At 38.4% G+C, this 20014-nt stretch overlaps 1 protein-coding gene across 1 annotated transcript in view; it reads right to left on the reverse strand.

Moving 5' to 3' along the window:
* The window catches only part of KDM7A (lysine demethylase 7A), a 91952-nt gene that overhangs the window by 21419 nt on the left and 50519 nt on the right, over window positions 1–20014 (reverse strand). The window contains exons 6-12 of the mRNA XM_044775597.2: window positions 19742–19928; window positions 18389–18551; window positions 14840–14927; window positions 13495–13601; window positions 10387–10478; window positions 7162–7251; window positions 607–816 (exon numbers count right to left, since the gene is read on the reverse strand). Coding sequence (XP_044631532.1) covers window positions 607–816; window positions 7162–7251; window positions 10387–10478; window positions 13495–13601; window positions 14840–14927; window positions 18389–18551; window positions 19742–19928 — 937 coding nt within the window. The remainder of the gene's footprint in view (window positions 1–606; window positions 817–7161; window positions 7252–10386; window positions 10479–13494; window positions 13602–14839; window positions 14928–18388; window positions 18552–19741; window positions 19929–20014) is intronic.

Raw genomic sequence — 20014 nt, forward strand, 5'->3', positions numbered from 1 at the left:
AGTCTCCCAGTCAACCATGCTGATGCTGTCAGGTCAGGGACAGGCTTTTTGCACTTACTCTTCCCTCTGCCCACACACTTTTCCTCAAATCTGTGTATCCATCCAATTTCTTCCATTATTTAAATGTCAGTTCAAATGCTGGAAGCACTCTGACCACCAGAGCTAAAGTAGCCAGCCACCCCTGCCCCTTTATTCTCTTGCTTTATTGTTTCGGCTTCCTTCCTAACACTCGTCCTCTGAAATTATATTATTTTAGTATGTCTCTTTGTCTCCCATCCTTCCAACTTGAGCTAAGATGGAAGCTACCCAACGGCAGGGACTCAAGTTTTTCTCACTCTGGTATCTTCCCTGGAGCCTAGAAGAGCATGTGGCATTTGGTAAACACTCAAACACGTCAGCAAATAAAGGAGGTCTCTTCATCCTACTCCACACTGACGCCGAGAAAGCTGAAGCAAGGCCCTGTCACGGCTCAAGTACTGTTGACTCCACAACCCTAAGCCAAGTCAGAGAACCAGGATGGCCCGACTGTTCGCTTTTCATTATCCTTCAAAAGAACTTTCAGGAACAACTGAGTCTCTTTTCGTAATCATGAGACATAATACTTGCCTCTTCCCACGGACACATCTCTAGTCTTCTGAGGACTTCCCTTGTGTGGAGCTCTAGAATGTCTAGATTGGAAGGAGTGCGGACACTATGATCTCGAAGTTTCCTCATCCTTCGTCGGGAATGGTATGGGGAAGTTGCTTCATTTGAGGATCGTGAAACTGGACACGCAGTAGGAATTCCCTGAGATTTAACTGGTTTGCCATTCTCCTCCTTTAAGAATTAAATTCAGAGTATTTTTATGACAAGGCCACATACATACCTAACAATCAGCCATTAAGACTATTTTAGTAAACAAAAACCATTCAGTTTAATCAGATTAAAAAAAAGACCAAATCACTGGATTCAAACAGCTCTGTTGAGACTTTTAGTCCCTTCTCTCCCCCACGTAATATACCGTAAACACATTTCCTTGATTTTCAGTATCATTTTAAAGGCTGTGTTTAAAGGCTAATTTAAAGGCTAAAACTTACTGGTAGTTATTTAGGCTGCTTCCAGTTTTTTCCTATGATGAACATTCTTTCACATACATATTTGCATAAATCACTAATTGCTTTTTAAACCAAAGTCATACATCAATGTAGTTTTAAAAATTAACACTTTATGGGGCCAGCCCCGTGGCCAAGTGGTTAAAGTTCTGTGTGCTCCACTTTGGCAGCCTAGGTTTGTGGGTTTAGATCCTGGGCATGGATCTACTCCACTCATCAGCCATAGTGTGGAGGTATCCCACATACAAAGTAGAGGAAGACTGGCACAGATGTTAGCTCAGGGCTAATCTTCCTCAAGCAAAAAAAAAAAAAAAAAAAAGGAAGATTGGCAATGGATTTTACCTCAGGGAGAATTTTCTTCATCAAAAAAACCCAACTAACACTTTATGAGCACATTATGAAAAACAGCAGTCTGCTCTTCCCATCCGGATTCCCACTCTCCAGAGGCAACCGTCTCTAAGTCTTTTTTTAATTGTAGTAACATACACATAACATAATTTTGTAACACATAACATACGTGGTAACGTATACCATTTGTGGTATTTGTGGTAATTTACCACTTTAACCATTTTTAAGTGGGTTTGGTAGGGTAGCATTAAGTACATTTCACATTACTGTCCAACCACAACCCATCTCCAGAACTTTTTAATCTTGCCAAATGTAAACTCTGCAACCATTAAACACTACCTCCCCATTCCTCCTTACCCCCAGCCCCTGGCAACCACCATTCTACTTTCTCTCTCTATGAATTTGACTACTCTGGGAAATTCATATAAGTGGAAGCATACAATATTTGTTCCTTTGTTACTGGCTTATTTCACTTAACATAGTATCTTCCAGGTTCATCCATGTTGTAGTATGTGTTAGCATTTCCTTCTTTCTGAAGGTTGAATAATATTCCGTTGTATGTATACACCACATTTTGTTTATCCCTTCATCTGTGATGGACACTTGGGCTGCTTCCACCTTTCGGCTGCTGTGAATAACGCTGCTATGAACATGCACGTACTGTTCAAGTTCTTGTTTCAATTATTTTGGGTAAATACCCAGCATCTGCATCTCTTGTAGCTTTTCTTCTCATTGCTGTTTCAATTATTTGCCCCCAAATTTCAAAATAACATGTTTAAACTGTTATTTCTTGGTTTTTCAGCTTCATATATCACTGAATTCCTACTATGCAAGATAAAGTCTTAATCCTTGCACACCTCTCCTAAATGTACACACACTTCCTCCTCCTCCAATGTTCAGAATTTAAATTGGACTCAGTAAAAATTATTTATAATCCAGTGCCAAGTAACATACTATTATTACATTTCCTTTCTTTTATACCCTTTGACTTTCCTTTAACTTTATAATTGCCTCACTCTCCACCTGTTTTGTTTTGTATTTATCTCTGTTTGATCCCAAAATTCTCCACTAGAAGAATATAAACACTCAAATACATTAGATAATTTATCAGTTTTATATTTTTCTTTGGAGACCTCCTTCCTGGACAGAAATGCCAGATAAAGCGCAAGACACTTAGTTAAATCTGAATTTCAAATGAACAACAAACACGGAGCCTTTCATTCTCCTGATCCCTGCTGGACTGTCTGCTCTCTGGGCCTGCACATGTCATCGAAGACCTTTCCCAACCTGCTCCCACTGCACCACATAAAACTGCAACCCCCACCACCACCTCTGGCTGTCGTTCCCTATCCTTTTTTCTTGCTTTATTCTTCTTCATAGCACCTGTCAATTCCTGATACATTAAAATATTGCGGCTAGCCTCTTTCTACTAAGCTCCATGAGGGCAGGGCCTTTGTTGTGTTCACTGCTCTAGGATGGGTTTGCTGGAAGAATGCATTCCAGGGACCCTTCTCTTTTGGTTTACTCCCTCTCTTTTGGAACAGCACATCCTCTAAGAGTTTCCTCTTAGGAAACTTCTGAGATCTTGCCTCTTTGACATTCTTATTTTACTATCATATTTGACTTATAACTTGGCTGAATACCCACTTGAAGGCTGGCATCTCCCTCACCCCAGGATGTTAAAGACTTCACTTCATTGTCTTCCAGGCTGCAGTGGTACTATCGAGAAATCTGACTCCCAATTCTTTCGATATGACCCATAATACTTCCTTCCCTAATGCTTTATAGGATATACTTGGTTACATGTAGTCTAAAATTTGACCATGATGTACCTTGGCATAGGTCTTTTTCCACTTACTGTACTGGGCATTCTGTAGGGCTTTCAGTCTGGCAAGACATGTTCTTGAATTCTAAAACAATTTTCTTTCATTATTCCTCTAATAATCCTCTCCCTGTTTTCTCTGTTATCTCTTTCTGGAGCTCCTATTATTTTGATGGTGACCTTCTAACTTTTCTGTCCTATCTCTGTCCTTTGTTTTTAACTTTACGGGGAGATTTTCCCAACTCTATCTTCCAACCATTCTACTAAACTTTTTTCTACTATATTTCCAATTTCCAACAACACTTCTTCTTTCGCTTTGAATGTTGCTTTGTGGTAGCCTCCTGTTCTTTTATTATGGAGGCCATATTTACTTCTTCCTCTCTTGAGGCTATCAATTACATCTGGGTTTTGGGCTGAAGACTTATTTGTTTATTGTTTCCTTCGAATACCTTTTTTTTCGTTTCTCCTTTAATTTTGTTCTTTGTCTTCAAAACTCTTCTTGGCTCTCTAAGCATTTTATAAGGGAAGCACTAAAAAGCTAATTGGTTTCAAGAAATAGTGCTAAGAAGGCTAAATAAACATATGGGGCAAAAATGCCTTGATTTATCACCTTATGCTATACAGAAAAATTCAAGATTGGCCATTTACCTAAATGTAAAAGCTTCTAGAGAAAAAAAGTATCTTTAAGACCTTGGGGTGGGCACAGATTTCTTAAGACATACCAAAAAAAAAAAACTAACTATAAAAGAAAAGGAACTTATAAATTGGACTTCTTCAAAATTAAAACTTCCTGCTCATAAAAAGATACCATTAAGATAATGAAAAGATAAGCCACAGGCAGTGGGTAAATAGTCACTATATATACATATATGCATAAAAGAATGCAAGCAAAATGACAAAGAATATGTGTTCAAGATATATAATAAACTACAAATCAATAATAAAAACAACATTTTTTTTTTAACGATTGGCACCTGAGCTAACATCTGTTGCCAATCTTCTTTTTCTTCTTCTTCTTCTCCCCACAGCCCCTCAGTACACAGGTATATATTCTAGTTGTAGGTCCTGGCTGTGCTGTGTGGGACGCCGCCTCAGCATGGCCTGATGAGCAGTGCCACATCTGTACCCGGGATCCAAACCAGTGAAACCCTGAGCCGCCAAAGCAGAGTGTGCAAACTTAACCACCTGGCCACGGGGCTGGCCCCAAAAACAACATAATCTTTTAAATGGGCAAAAATTTAAAAACAGATACCTCACAAAAGCAAATATACAAATAGCCATGCACATGAAAAGGTGCTCAACATTATTAGCTTTCAGGAAAATGCAAATTAACATCACAATGAAATAATGTTTCATACTCTCTAGAATAGCAAAAATTAAAAAGACTGAAAACACCAAATATTGGCAAGGATGTGGAACAACTACAACTCCTACACATTACTGGTAAGAGTGTAAAATGGTACAACCACTTTGGAAAACTGCTTTGCAGATTCTCATACATTAAAAATTCACCTACCCGATGACTTGATAACTCTATTCCCACATATTTATCCAAGAAAAATGAAAAGATATATTTACCACAAAAAGACATACAAGGTTGTTTATAACAGTTTTATCCATAATGGCCAAATCTGCATATAACCCAAATATCAATCAACAGAAAAATGGAAAATAAATTGTGGTATATTCATTTAGTGGAATACTACTCAGCAACGAAGCAGAACTACTGACACACGCAACACCAGGGATGAATCTCAAAAGCATTATGTTGAAAGAAGCCAGACACAAAAATGGTATATAATAGTATATACTGTAAGATTGCCTTTATGTAAAATTCAAAAATAGGCAAAACTAATCTATGACGATAGCAATAGAAGTCAGAACAGTGGTGGCTTATGGTAGTCAAAGACTGACTAGAAGGTGGGCAAGAAAGGACCTTCTGGGGTGATGAAAATGATTCACATCTCAATTGGAGTACTGGTTATACAGCTGTATACTTTTATCAAAACTCAAACTGTACTTTTATGATCTGGCATTTCACTGTATGTAAAAAGTAAAAAGCTAACTGGGAGCTCTGTGTGAGTGGGGCGTTGTCAACGGGTGGGTTTCACTGTAGGAACCTGTCTGGGTTGTTCCATTGGACGGTTTCAAATTGTCTGTATCAGAGGACCTTCCTCATGGCCTGGGAGGTACAAGCCAGGCTGCCAGTGTTTTGGGAGCCATGTGGAAGAATCATTCACTATGTAGACTGTCACTTAATCCTCTCGTTTTCAGTATGGTACCCATCTCCCTCAGCTGGGCTCAGTGTCCCGAAGTCCAGTTGCAAGTTCAGCCTCTCAAATAATTAAACCTCGAGTTTTCTCCATGTGGTAAGGAAAGGATTTAGAGATCAATTCACTTCTTAAATAGACCTTTAATCAATCCTGTTTTCACTTTCACCTCCACTCTCGTATTCAGCGAGTCCTAGCGTCCCTAACCTTTCTGAAGGTTCTACTGCACAAATAAGACCTGCTTCTGGCCTCCTCCCACTGCCCACTCAGGCTTCAGCTCTCTCAGGTCTGCTCAATCAGTTACCACTCGTACATCTGCTTTCCAGCTTCCAAAATTTGGTTGGAGTCTTCATCGCTGTTCTTCTCTTTGTCTTCAGGGATTCTTTTTGATTCTCTTACTATCACTTTGGTTCTAAGAGGTGATAGCGGTAAGCAGGTATGGTCAATCTACCAAGTTTAACTGGAATCCTCTTATTTATTTTATCGGCTTAAAGTGAAAATGCTAGGTCAAGGGATACGCCATTTAGAAAGCATAAACTAATTTATACTTCCTACCAGCAGGGCAAGAATACGCAATTTTATCTTTGCCAATTTGATAAATGATCATATGAAATCATAAATTATTTGGTAAAATGTGGTTGAATACTTTTTCACATATTGAGAATATTTTTCATATTTTTATCAGATTGGCCATTTCTATTTCTTCTTTAGTGAAATACCTGTTTATTTTCTTTGCAGGTTATTCTACTGGCCATTTTGCTGCTTTCTGTACTCCCTACCCTCCAATTAAAAAAAAAAAAACTTTGTAGGCTATTTTTGTCCAATTATTCTTCCAGGTATACTTTACTGTTTTAAATTTGTAGTATTAATTTAGAATTTACATATTTCTAAGTGACACTCTCATTTATTCAAGTTCTGTTTTAATTCCCTTAGCAAAGATTTATAATTTTTTTATACAGACCCACACCTTTCTTAACACAGCCCTAATCTAAGCTGTTAAATTAGTAGTTAGCCTTCATTCGTCCATTAATTTCCTTTCAGTTCAAGCTAGACAATAACAGAATCACCTTCTTGAAGAATTACTTTAATTAAAACCCCTTTTCTGTAATACTTAGAACAGCTCTTAATTAATAAATCAAAACACCTAATCTCATACTGTATGGGCTTCTATCAAAGGGCATTTACCTAACCAAGTTGCTCTAATATTTTCAGTCAAAAGGATCTCCTTGCCCCACCCCACTAATACCATCCCTGCTTCCAACCCAGCTTCCCCTAGCTCTACTCACTCACCTTACATTTTCTCTCTTTCTCTAACTGCTTAATAGGTATTCATCTCTGCATAGTGGAAACGAATGGGATCTGAAAGTTTTGTTTATTGTGCATTTTTTATTTTGGGAGTAACCTGAAGTAACCTGGTAACTGCTTCCTGATTACTTCATTATGATACCATATTCCAAATTTCCCTGTAGGACTTCAGAAGCCTGAAAACCTGAGACTCCTTCCAAGACGCAGCTCATTCTGTTTCTTCTAAGAGCATAAGGGTTTTCAAATGTTTGTAGTGTGGTGGTAGATCCAGCGCTTCTCAAAGCAGACAGTAACCAAGGATTTACATGATAGTTTCTATACTTACCTCTATTGCTCGAATTACTTTAGAAAGTTCTTTAATAAGATGTCCAGGTCTAACATTGTCTGGAATTTCAAAGGCATGTTCAGATACAAGCTGTATTTGGATTAACAAAGACAAGATAACCAAAGTTACTTACACTTTAATATGGAAAAACTAACTTACTAAACCAATTTTTGGGTTCTCTAAATTTTACACACATAGTCAAATGCTAATAAGCCAGGTCTCAGAGTTCATGTAGTTGGTAAAATACCTTCTAAGGAGATCCTTATTAACTTATAAAATCCTCTTAGCTTGAGTTAAAGGTGGACTTGTCTTACAGTGAATTTTGCTCTGTTTTGAGTAAGTAACCTTCTACTCTACACCTCAAAGCCTACTGTAATTCTACCTACTACTATAATTAGTAAAGTAACTAATTAAGCCTAACATTTAATTCATCATACATAGGATTTGTAAGGGCGAACACAGGCACTAAAATAATCCTAGTTTCGGGGCTGGCCCAGTGATGTAGTGGTTAAGTTCACACGCTTTGCTTTGGCAGCCTGGGGTTCACAGGTTGGATCCTGGGCATGGACCTACACATCGCTCATCAAGCCATGCTGTGGCAGTGTCCCACATAGAAAATAGAGGAGGGTTGGCACAGATGATGGCTCAGGGACAATCTTCCTCAAGCAAAAAGGGGAAGATTGACAACAGATGTTAGCTCAGGGCCAATTTTCCTCACACACACTCAAAAAACATTAAAAAAAAACCCATAAAATAAAAATCCTATTTTCTCATGGGAAGTCTAATTTGAATAAATTTTTGTAAACTTTTTTCTTTTAATAGCCAAAAACAAAACAGGAAGAAGATCGCATCAATAGGAAAGAGGAATTAACTGGTGAGTTACCATATCTACTGAACTGCAAACAACTGTCATTATTTACAATGTCTATTTCCAAATTTTAATCTCTGTGTCTAAGAACATTTTGATTTTTTGAGTGTGTGTGAGGAAAATTGGCCCTGAGCTAATATCTGTTGCCAATCTTTCTCTTTTTGCTTGAAAAAGATTGTCCCTGAGCTAACATCTGTGTCAGTCTTCCTCCATTTTATGTGGGATGCTACCACAGCATGGCTTGATGAGCGGTGCTAGATCCACACTGAGAATCCGAGCCCGGGAACCCCGGGTCACCAAAGTGGAGTGCATGAACTTAACCACTACGCCACCAGGCCAACCCCCATGTTGATTTTTTAGATGCACTGAACAATACTAGATTTTACTTTTGCTTTACATCCTCTCCTTGGTCTTTGCAAAATTTGTTAAAACAAACTAATGGCAACAGTAACATTAAGTGCTAACAGTGTGCCAGGCAAGATATTAAGTACTTTTTCAGTGTTAACTCGATCCTTTCAACAACACTATGACAGAGATACTACGATTATTCTCATTCTACAACTGAGGGAATGGAAGCACAGAGGTTAAGTAGGTTACTAGTAACACAGCTGAGATCTGAATCCAAACATCTGACTCCAGAGTCCATGCTCCTAACCACTATGCTGAGCCACCACCCATCTTAGAGCAAGGTTAACAGATAGTTCAATGCAAATTTCATGCTTTTAAACGTGTACTTCAAATGTAATGAATTAACACTATTTATTATTGATGAATTTTTACTGTATTATCAAAAAAACCAACAAACTCTGTTAAAAACAGAGGTTCAGATCCTACCCGAGATCTATTAAATCAGAATCTCTTGAGAGTTTATTTTAAAAAGCTCTAAAAGCAATTCTGATAAACACACAAGTTTGACAACAACTTGTCTAAAGCCGTTAGCAGGAAAAGAATTACATAGTTTTTGCAAAACATTGTTCACTTTGATCTTATCTTGTTATATAGTTTTGTAACCTGTTTGTGCCTTTACTTGTCATCTAGATGATGACGTCTTTGATACTGGAAGATATGATTTTTATTTTTCTGAATGCTTCCACAGTGCCTTGCTCTAGTGGGTACGAAGCAATGATAAAGCAAAAGGGAGTACAAAATCATTGGGAGGGTAATCTATTTTCTTTTTTTTAGGAAGATTAGCCCTGAGCTAACTGCTGCCAATCCTCCTCTTTTTGCTGAGGAAGACTGGCCCTGAGCTAACATCCGTGCCCATCTTCCTCTACTTTATATGTGGGATGCCTACCACAGCATGGCTTGCTAAGCGGTGCCATGTCCGCACCTGGGATCCGAACCAGTGAACCCCGGGCAGCCAAAGCGGAACGTGTGCACTTAACAGCTGCGCCACTGACCTGGCCCCTGGGAGGGTAATCTATTAATTATTGTCTCCCAATATCTCTTAAGAGCAGGATTTTTATTTCAAGTGGACATTCAAGACATTAGCATGGAAATATATTTTCATCATCTCACCTACTTAACACTTACTAAAGTGTCGTGTGTCAAGTTCCAGGAGGGAAATAAAGATGAGAAAGCCCTGCTCTCAAAGAGTTCATAAACCTAGTGAAGGGGACAGGGATATATCACTTTACAGACATTAACTTTTAAGTCCACTGGCACAAGAAATATCCTATGGAAGCATAAGGGAAGGGTGCACTAATTCCAAATGGAGATCTGGGATGACCTCTTGGAGGTGGTGGGACTCAAATGCAAACAACTAGACTACGTTTTAGTGAAAATGGAAAGCTCCTGCTTAAACCTTGACCTCCCTTTTCCTTTATTTTTATGTAAGTCTAGCAGAGGGATAAGAGCACAGGCTTTGTGATCAGAGACCTAGTCTTAAGTCCTAGCTCTACCAGTTATCTTGAGCAAATTACTTAAACTCTTTGAACCTCAATTTCCCCATATGTAAAATGGGGATACCAAAGCTCCCCAACCTCATATAGTTGCTATGAGGATTAAATGAGATTATGGATATAAACACTAAGCACAGAGGTCAGCACACCATGAGAGCTCAAAGTTATTGATTATTATTCTATACCTACATGTTCATTTCTTAGTCAATATCCTAGATACATTTGAATTACTTTGTTTTCAAGATTAAAGAAATACCTACTTTATTCTCGTAAATACAAACATAAACCAGTATATTTGTGTATACTGTGTAATAAAATGCAGGTTGTATTTAAAGCAGGATTTCCAGTCCCTGTACTACAGCCACTCACAGTGCTGTCAAAACAGCATGAGGACTCTGTCTTCCAATACTGCCAATATAAAAAATAATCATGATTTCACTGAAGAAAACTACTTACTTCTTTTTTCATCCATAATTTTAAAGCAGTATGCAGTGCTTTCACTCCCTGTACTAGGTAAGTTTGAGGCTGAAAACCATCTTCTCTCAGTTCTGTGGGAATGGAAGTGGAGTAGGGAAAGGAGTTAACATGTTCTGAAGTCAAAAGGATTAACTGTAGATTCTGAGTAACCACCAAATATCAAACTGTGTAACTTCCAAATTAATAGAATAGAAAAAAGAGAAACAAGAATTGACTGAAAAGGCAGGAAAAAAAGAAATAAAATTACATTAAATGCAGTTGTACTAAATGCTCCAGTTAAAAGAAAGCTCACCAACATAACGCTGAGTAATAGGTCACAAGAGAACGTGAGTCTGAACCTATTCATAGGAAGTCTAAAAATGGACAAAATTAAACTATTTCAGTTTGTGACATAGGTGACAAAACTGAAGAAAAGGATTAGCACAAAAGTCAGGTTAGTGGTTCTCTCTAGAAAGGAAGGAAGAGGGTGCAATGGGAAAAATAACTGGGCATTTATAATGTACTGGCAAGGCTGTTTTTGTTTCCCTAGGGCAGAGGTGACCTGAGAGATAGCCTTACAACTCTTTAAACCGTACAAGAGTATAGGTGTATGCGGTGTGTGACTGGTACAAGTCACTGTGTGCACGCCACATTTCACTACCATGAAGGTAAATACATACTCACACACAAATGCTTCTTCTAGGTTTTTAAACTAAACTGATTACATAAAACTTGAGCAAAATACATTAGATGTGGTCTAAAATTCAGGTTAAGTTGAAGCAAAAGCAAAAGATTTAACTTCTGCCCAGTGGCTAATTTACTTACATAAATCCAAAACTGGTTGTTTTACTATTACTGACACTAAATACAATTAAGACTTGTTTCATACAATCCACCCTCACTGAACCCACCATATAAGCCTTTTAACATTCTGAGAGCTGGCAAATAACAGGCCACAGTGGAAAGTTAAAAAGTCAGGGATGAAAGAATGACCTAATAGAGGGAAACAAGACCACCATTCCTGCTTCCAGGATGAATGCCTAGGATGGTGGCAATTGACAGAACGGTCATTTGGCTCTAGCCTCAGCAGGACTGCACTGACTCACTAGGATTGCCAGGTATCCTCTACTGAGCCGGCTGGTGAAATGAAAACATTTTAAAATCTGATGTACAAATATCTTTTTTCTTCTTCTTCCCAAAGCCCCCCCAGGACATAGCTGTATATTCTAGCTGCAGGTCCTTCTAGTTCTTCTATGTGGACCGCTGCGCCAGCATGGCCTGATGAGCAGTGGTAGGTCCATGCCCAGGACTGGAACCAGCAAAACCTTGGGCCCCTGAAGCGGAGTGTGCAAACTTAAGCACTCAGCCACGGGGCTGGCCCCTATAAACATCTTCTTACTATAATCTTTTTTTAAAAGTCTTTAATGTACAGAGTCATGTTTTCGATCAGACCTCAGTATTTCTGAACTGGCAATGGCCTAAACAAAGGCTAAATCGTTATCCTAAGACCAAGCAATTTGCTGTTTGTGGCTACAAGAGGAACAGTAAGCTTTTGTCTTTCAGACAAATTCTTAATTTATTCTAAGAAGTTGATTATGAGCCCCTCTTAGACATTAGGGGAAAAGCATCACCCCAGGAGTGTGTGTGTGTGTGTGCGCGAGATGAGAAAACATGGAAAAAATGCTCTGAACTTTCTGAGTACTGAATTGCCAATATATTATCTGGAGGGTTCAGTAATTAGGTTTTATTTCCAGAAAACAAGGATATTTATAAGTGTTTTTATTAAATATTTATGTATTGCTATTTTTCTAGGCTTCTACTTGGATAGAAGACTATGAACTTTACTGTCCAGTATTTTACTGGAAACTATATATGGCAACCCTATGGTCCACTGTGACATTCCATAGCCAAGAACAATACCTGAAAACACTGACAGAGGCAGGGATTCAAGATAAGGATACATCTCTGGAGCAGAGACTGGTCTTGTGCAGAAAGCACCTGTTCTTCTGCATCCATGGGATCCTACCTCCACTGTAAACACCTGTACCATCGTCAAGACATCTGCTTCTACACTGTGCTACAAGGGGTGGGATGAGCCTCCACTGCTCCTTCCTTCCAAAGAGAGTGAGGTTTCTTGTTTTTTGCTTTTTTTTGAGGAAAGAAACCATAAATGAGTTTTATCATTTAATTCTGTGCATGCTATCCTGGGAAGCAGGCTATTTGTTGTTTCTTTTCATTTTACCTTTTCTTCTTGCGTTGCATACGTTTTAAATGGAAAAAGAAACAAATGTTTAGAATAGACTTTACTATTTCATCTGTTTATTTCTGTTCTCCTGGGAGTTAATTATAATATAGTAACACTATGTGCAAACTGACTAGAAAAGTTAGACAACACAAAAACCCGATGAACTGTATTCTCATGGGCACAACAGTGCATGAAAAGCAAAAAATGGATAAAAGTAGAAGTGACATTCAGTCTCCAACTTGACTGCTCAAAGATTATTAAACCAAAAGATAAAACACCAAGATCTGAAATTTTACATAAAAAGGGTAGCTTTCAAGTTTAAATAAAAGGATATCCCCCTAAAACCCCATTTTTCTTCAACTGCAGACTCACAGCCTGACATTCAATTGGTTTGTGCTAACAAGTGCCTTCTCCTGGCTAGCATAATGGTCACGAAGGTAATGGCACGGGCACTACCTGATTCTCTGAGGACATGAAAACATCCACTCAATTTTTTAAAGCAAATGTTTGGGAACACATGTTAGATAACAGCCTCCTGGAGTAAACTTCATTTTTGCGGGTGAGGCACTTTTACATCCTGACAATGTGTGGAGGCTACAGAGTCCCAGGTGAAATGAACATTTTCCAATACTACCTGTGCTCTTGTGATGCAGCTCTTCACACATCTGACTTTCAAGGCTATGAACTAGAGACTCTAATTTGCTAAAAAGGCTCTTGGCGGGGGAAATCATGGATTTAAAAAACAAAATAGGGGCAACAGCCACACTATACTAAAAGGGCCTCTCTTTCTATCAGTGGCTTTTAGTAAATTTATAAACATCATGCATCATATCATAGAACAAAATGTACAGATTATTAATTACCTTTCAGGGTTTCCAGCAAGTTTTTGGCTACAAACCAACATATGGCTTCAAAGAACGGGAATTTGAAAAGATCTGGTGTTTTCAGCCTTTTTTCCATCTCATAACACCTAAATAAATAAAATTTGTAGAAATTTAATTTTAATATTAGCATTTCAAAGTTAAATGGGGGCAACTAACTTGAGGAAAATAAAATGAGCAGGCCATGGACACATAAGACCAATCAAGTACTGTATGCTACTTAATGACATGTGCATAAGACTGAACTGGGATCTTCTCAAGGTGTGGCATTAACAAATTTGACAATATACTGAAGAATTACATTGGCCTTCAAAAAGATCACACCTTGGGATTTGTATCCTAGTTTTAACAGGAGGAATTTTATAACGGTTCCACCAAAATAAATAAAACACTATCTTTAGGAAATAGGTCCACGTGTTAGAGAGCACTGCCACACCCACTCAAGGAGCTTTCTTTAGGCTCTACTAAGCATTCGAGCTCAGGACCACTCTTGGCACTGGCCAAGGTGAGAAGACAGGAACCACAACTTGGTACGGTGTTCGTCGTCTATGGGAGTCCTTGCAGCAGTCCATACTGGGGAAGACAAGAGTCATCTTTCCCCCAGGGACAGCTCAGCTATAAAGAGACAAGATTCCCACTTGGCAGGTGTGGGAGCTGCCCTGGCTTAAAGCTTCAGGCCCGGTAAAAGCAAGTATTTCCTGCAATAACTCCACAGATGCATAGCTTCTGGGTTTCCCCATGGGCATGCAAGTTATAAGAGTCACCACATTCAGGAAAGCCCAAAGATATGGCTTCCTGCTAGGTATTTCTGGTTCTCCCAGTCCTGACGCAGTTTATCAGTCAGGAGCACTTTACCACAAGCAATGGTGCCTCCTAACATTCTACTCTCACTAGGTCACCAGGGCAACAGTTACCCAAAGGACAATTTCTCACACAGAAGGGGAAACAGCTGATAATCCTGTACCCATGGCAAAAATAAAGCAGGTATTCTGACAGCATTCCTAACTTAGGGTTGCTTGTCCCCAGCACCATATGTCACACTTGAGTCTGACTGGATTTAGTTCATTTCTCTCACTGTAAAAATAGCCAAAGGACAGCCCATGAGGGGAGATATTTAGTCTCAATTATTCTTTTTATTTTAGATTTGAAATGCATCAAGCTGTCCTCCTGAGAAAATGTTAAGACAATAATTTTCTTAAAAGTTCCTATTCCTAGTAATTTCTCAGGGCCTGTCTCCATGAGATCTCAATTAAAATATGTTGAAACTTTTAAACAATGTCCTATTTAAGAAAGGACAAAAGATCCTTTAAATACTGAGGACACAAACCTGAGTTGCATGCCAATGTTAAGGTTGTGCAGAAAGTTCCCCCCGAAAGCCATACAGTCCTGAGAAGTGAGCACAGCATGAATCCACCCTGAAATAGTTCAAAGTACACATCAGTGACTTTTCAATATCTAAATCAAACAAATACAACATCCACCTGGAAAATAAGTAATTGGAAATAGGAACATCAGTATACTTCACATTCCAGCGCTAGAGAAGTCAATGTCTATTACAATGTATACATTCATTCATTCAAGTATTTATTAAATGCCTATTACATGCCAGGCTCTGTGCTGAGTTTGAGGAAACAAACACATTGATCCAATCGACAAAATCACAGTACAGGATAGGTGAAGGTTTCGTGGCGGTTGTTATTTTAGTTTAAAAACACAATCCAAGTTTACATCAAAGATTTCACTCTGAGACAAGTCAAATTTGGCTGGAATGAGGCAAGCACAGTTCCATTAAACAAACACTGGGATTGGCTGGCGCTTTACTTCCCTAGTGTCATCCTGAAATGAGTACCCTTAGGGATCAAGCAGAGGAGGATCAACCAGAGACTCAACTGGAGACCTGCTTCCAAGAAGGTAAAGGTAGATCATGTACATTTCATCATGGAGGGTTATGCTGCTATAAATGTAAATGTCGGCAGCCACAACGATGTCTTGTTTTCCCATAAAAATGTTTTCAAAGTGAGAATCATTTCTAAGAGATGATGCCTAACTTTTGAAAGAAATGTGCATAGACTGAACACAGACTTTGCATAAATATAAATAAATATATACACATACGTTTGCATGTAAAAATTAGCTGTTAAAATAGATCCCATTGTCTTTATACTTTTCATCTTCTGATCCCTCATTGTGCTGTGACACAATATCAAAAAACTCCTCAAAAGACTTACTTTCAAGTGATACCCATTTGTGTGCTCAAAGGCACAAAGCCATGAGCTTGACTCTGAAATCACAAATTAGAAGTCTATGTCAGCTGCAAATCCTAGAGATCAGTGGTTCTCAATAGAGGCAGTATTGCCTGTAGAAGATGTTTTGGAAAATTTGGGGGGCTTTGTTGATTATCCTAATGGTCAGGGGGCACTACTGTCATTTCATGAGCAACAGTCAGAGGTGCAACAATGCAGGACAATTCCACACAGTAAGAAACTGTCCTGCTTTACTCAGGACTTTAGAATTTCTACTGGGCATTCAAATTGGTACCAAATCCGTCATTAACTGTCTGAGCCTAGAAACTATAACTCTATTATATATGTAAACAAAGTATTTTTTGATGGTTTTGGCACAATTTTCCAGGAATACAACTATTCTGTAAGTTGAACAAAACTGTACTGTAGTTTATTCGGAAATTTATCAGTTGCCAACTACCTTGGGAAAAAAAAATCACAACGTCTATCTATAGCAGTGGTTCCCCAAGCATTGTCCCCAGATCAGTAGCACCAGCATTAGTTGGGAACATGTTAGAAATGCAAATTCTCAGGCCCGCCTCAGATCTACTGAATCAGAACTGCTGCGGATGAGGTCCAGCAATCTGTTTTAATAAGCCCTCCATGATTCTAATGCTCAACGAAGTTTGAGAACCATTAATATACACCAAGGCTATAGAATTTGAGTTACCGATCGCACCTCTGTATTGATTTGCCAGCTTACGCATTTAACTATTTCATCCTGTCTTCTAACGCTGCTGTGCCTGAGCAGGCACATTTTCAAATAGTATTTTATTATAAATTACCTCTTAATTTCTTCTTTACATTCTAGTTAGGTCATTAAATCAGCTTTTTTTGAATTATTGATATGGGAGGTTTATATTATCGAGGAATTTGAATTCAAGATTTTGAAGAGGGCGTAACAAAATATTTGTTACAGAAAGGAGCACCAAGAAGAGAATTTAAGGGAGGAGCTTAGACCACTCACAATGAAAATACTGATACTTATCTAGATTTATGAATTCTGATAGTTCTAGGCATTTATTTATTCAACCCATATTTATTATTGTTTACACCAGAGGCAAGGCGAGAAAGCAGGGCCTGTCGTTACAGATCCCTGGGAACTCTGCAGCCATTAAGGTCACCCAAATCATACCCTACACTCAGCCATGTCTCAAAATGACACACCTAGCACCTACAGTTGCGGCTAAAGCTAAGGCTGGTACTCCGCCCCTTCCTAGGGTCCCTCCAAACATACCCATTGCCTCCTAACTGTCCCAAGACAGCAGCCCAGATTCTTACAGCAGGCTTGGCCTTTGACAGGAGTGGAGGGCTGGCTGACCAGTTAAAATTGAGGGGAACTTCATTAAAATTTTAAAATTCTGTGCAAAGAAATTGCCAAGAAAGTGAAAAAACAACCCACAGAATATATTTGCAAAAACATTTGCAAATCATCTATCTGTTAAGGGTCTAGTATACAGAACATATACTGTTAAGAGTCTAGTATACAGAATATATACTTACAACTCAATAAGAAAAAGACAGATAAACTCAACTTAAAAACGGGCAAAGGGATTTTATACATGTTCTCCAAAGAAGATATGCACATGGCCAATAAGCACAAGAAAAATGCTCAGCGCATCATTACTCATTATTGAATTGCAAATCAAAACCACAATGAGATACCACTACTTCATACCCACTAGAATGGCAAAAATACAAAAGATAAGCACAGTGTTGGCGAGTATGTGAAGAAATCGGAACACATGTACATTGCTGGCGGGAATGCAAAGTGGCGCAGCCATTTGGAAACCAGTTTGGCAGTTGCTCAAAAAAGTTAAACGTCATTAAACCATATAACTCAACAATTCCACTACTAGGTATATAACCAAGGCAAATGAAAACATACCTCCAAAGAAAAACTTACACAAATCTTCAAAGCAGCACTACTCATAATAGCCAAAAAGTGGAAACAACCTAAATGTCCATCAACTGATGAATGGATAAATGAAATGTGATATATCCATACAATGGAATATTATTTGGCCACAAAAATTAATGAAGTATTGATATCTTACAACATGGATGAGCCTGGTAAACACTATGCTAACTAAAAGCTAGATACAAAAGGCCACATAATCCACATATTACATATGAATTGTCTGGAACAGGCAGATCCGCAGAGACTGTAAGGACATTAGTGGTTGCCAGGGACTCAGAGGAGGGGGAACGGGGAGTGACTGCTAATTGGTATGGGATTTCTTTTTGAGGTGATGAGATGTTCTGGAATTAGTGGTATGGTTGCACAACCTTGTTAATCTACTAAAAACCACCAAATTGTACACTTTAAAAGGGTGAATACTATGGCATGTGGATTTTATCTGAATACAAATAAAAATGAAGGCAAATGACATAAAACACAATGCCAAAACAAGTCCTAACTACAAGAGAAGCCTTCTAAGGGACAAAGCAGTAAAAAGTCCAAGATCAGAAAGACCTCTCAGGCTATGCAAAGCTACTTTCCAAACGTGTTAAAGCCAGAGGTTCTAATTAGAAGTTGACTCCATATAACTAAATATCAACCACAGGGAGTGGGGATGGGATTAAAACCTTACCTGTAGGAACAAACAAGGTATGTCCCTGCTTTACCACACACTTGTAGCATTTATCCACCTTATCTCCAAAGAACACCTCACTCTGGGTCACAGATGAACTCCAGGATTCATAGAGTGCCAAATTTTCATCTGTTGGCTTTATTAAATAAAAAATCTTCTCACCCTAGAAGGAAGTAATCACACTATTTTTGAACAAGGAAAAGCCATACTCTTACAATGGCTTACATTGATGAAATTTCCCAATACAATGATCTAAATTAAATCAGATAAATATCAGATGTTTTCAGGCTCAGAAAGACATATTTTCACATACCTGATCAACAGCCATTGCTTTTCAGAAGCATCTTCACAGGAACTAAAGTTCCCCCTCCCAAATAAGACAAGAAGTCAATAAAGCAGTGTTGGAGAAATAGTGACAAGAAAGGAAGGTAAAGAATCATAAACATCCTACTGATCTCAGTATCAAGGTATAGAAGTAAACACATGTTAACAGGACCCAGTTTGCAGAGAGTCATCTCAGCTACCTTTGCCTTTTCTTCTAAGATATATAATACAACGATTATTTTTAAAGACCCGTAAATAAATTCCCTTTAAGGAATTAACACTTTGCTTTCTCAGGGAGAAAAGGAACAGGAGCTCAAGACACAGCATCAAATATAGTGCAGAGCATGGCTGAGGCACAGGCATTTGACACAGACGAAGATTTAGTTCTAGATCAACACTGTCCAACAGAACTTTCTGTGATGATGGAAATGTTTTACATCTGTGCTATCCAACAGAGCAGTCACAAGTCACATGTGGCTACCGAGCATTTGAAATGTGGCTAGTGCAACTGAGGAACTGAATTTTAAATCATATTTAATTTTAATTATTTAAATTTAGCCACAAGTATTGAACAGTGCAGTTTTAGATAAAGCAAGGTGAATATAAGCTGCCAAGAAGAATCAGTATTTTTATGGGCATTCCTGACTTATCCAACTAGCTGTGCTAGCCTAATCTGAAGGACAGAAGAAATTATTACTGTAATTTTGCTCCTTTTCAGGTGTTTGATTCAGGAATTAACTGATTATTGACTAGGGGGAAGAGGAAACAAAGAGACAAAAGCTAAAAGAGACCAACTTATAAGACAGAGGCAAAAAAAAGAATCTAAACATAAATTAAGAACTCATGACTCCTCCTCTACTTGGGTTAAAAAAACCCATAATGCTTAAAGGTAAAATGATAAATCCTACTTAAAAAGGACAAAAACTTCCCTCTTTACAAATGTCATTTACAGCAAATGAATGCACCGCTGGGGAAATAGGACTTACATGTTTTTGTCAATAAGAGAATAAAGAAATACCCGAATCTTACCCAGAGGACATGGTACCAAACTGAAGTTCCACCAAAGTCAATGTGGAAATCTGTGTAGCTGTCTTGAACTCCCATTAAGCAGTATTTCTGAACAAATGGCTTGGGAAAGACTGAATCATCTGGCCAATAATTTTCCACCCAGGAAAGTTTTCTGGCTACTTCAGGGACCTCCACCAATTCAGACATCCTTTAAAAAACAAATACACAAATATACACACCCCCACATCATGCAAATTACAACTTCTTAAAATTGCATCTCCCATCTCAACCCAA

Source organism: Equus asinus, chromosome 1 (assembly GCF_041296235.1).
Source record: "Equus asinus isolate D_3611 breed Donkey chromosome 1, EquAss-T2T_v2, whole genome shotgun sequence".
Classification (NCBI taxonomy): domain Eukaryota; kingdom Metazoa; phylum Chordata; class Mammalia; order Perissodactyla; family Equidae; genus Equus; species Equus asinus.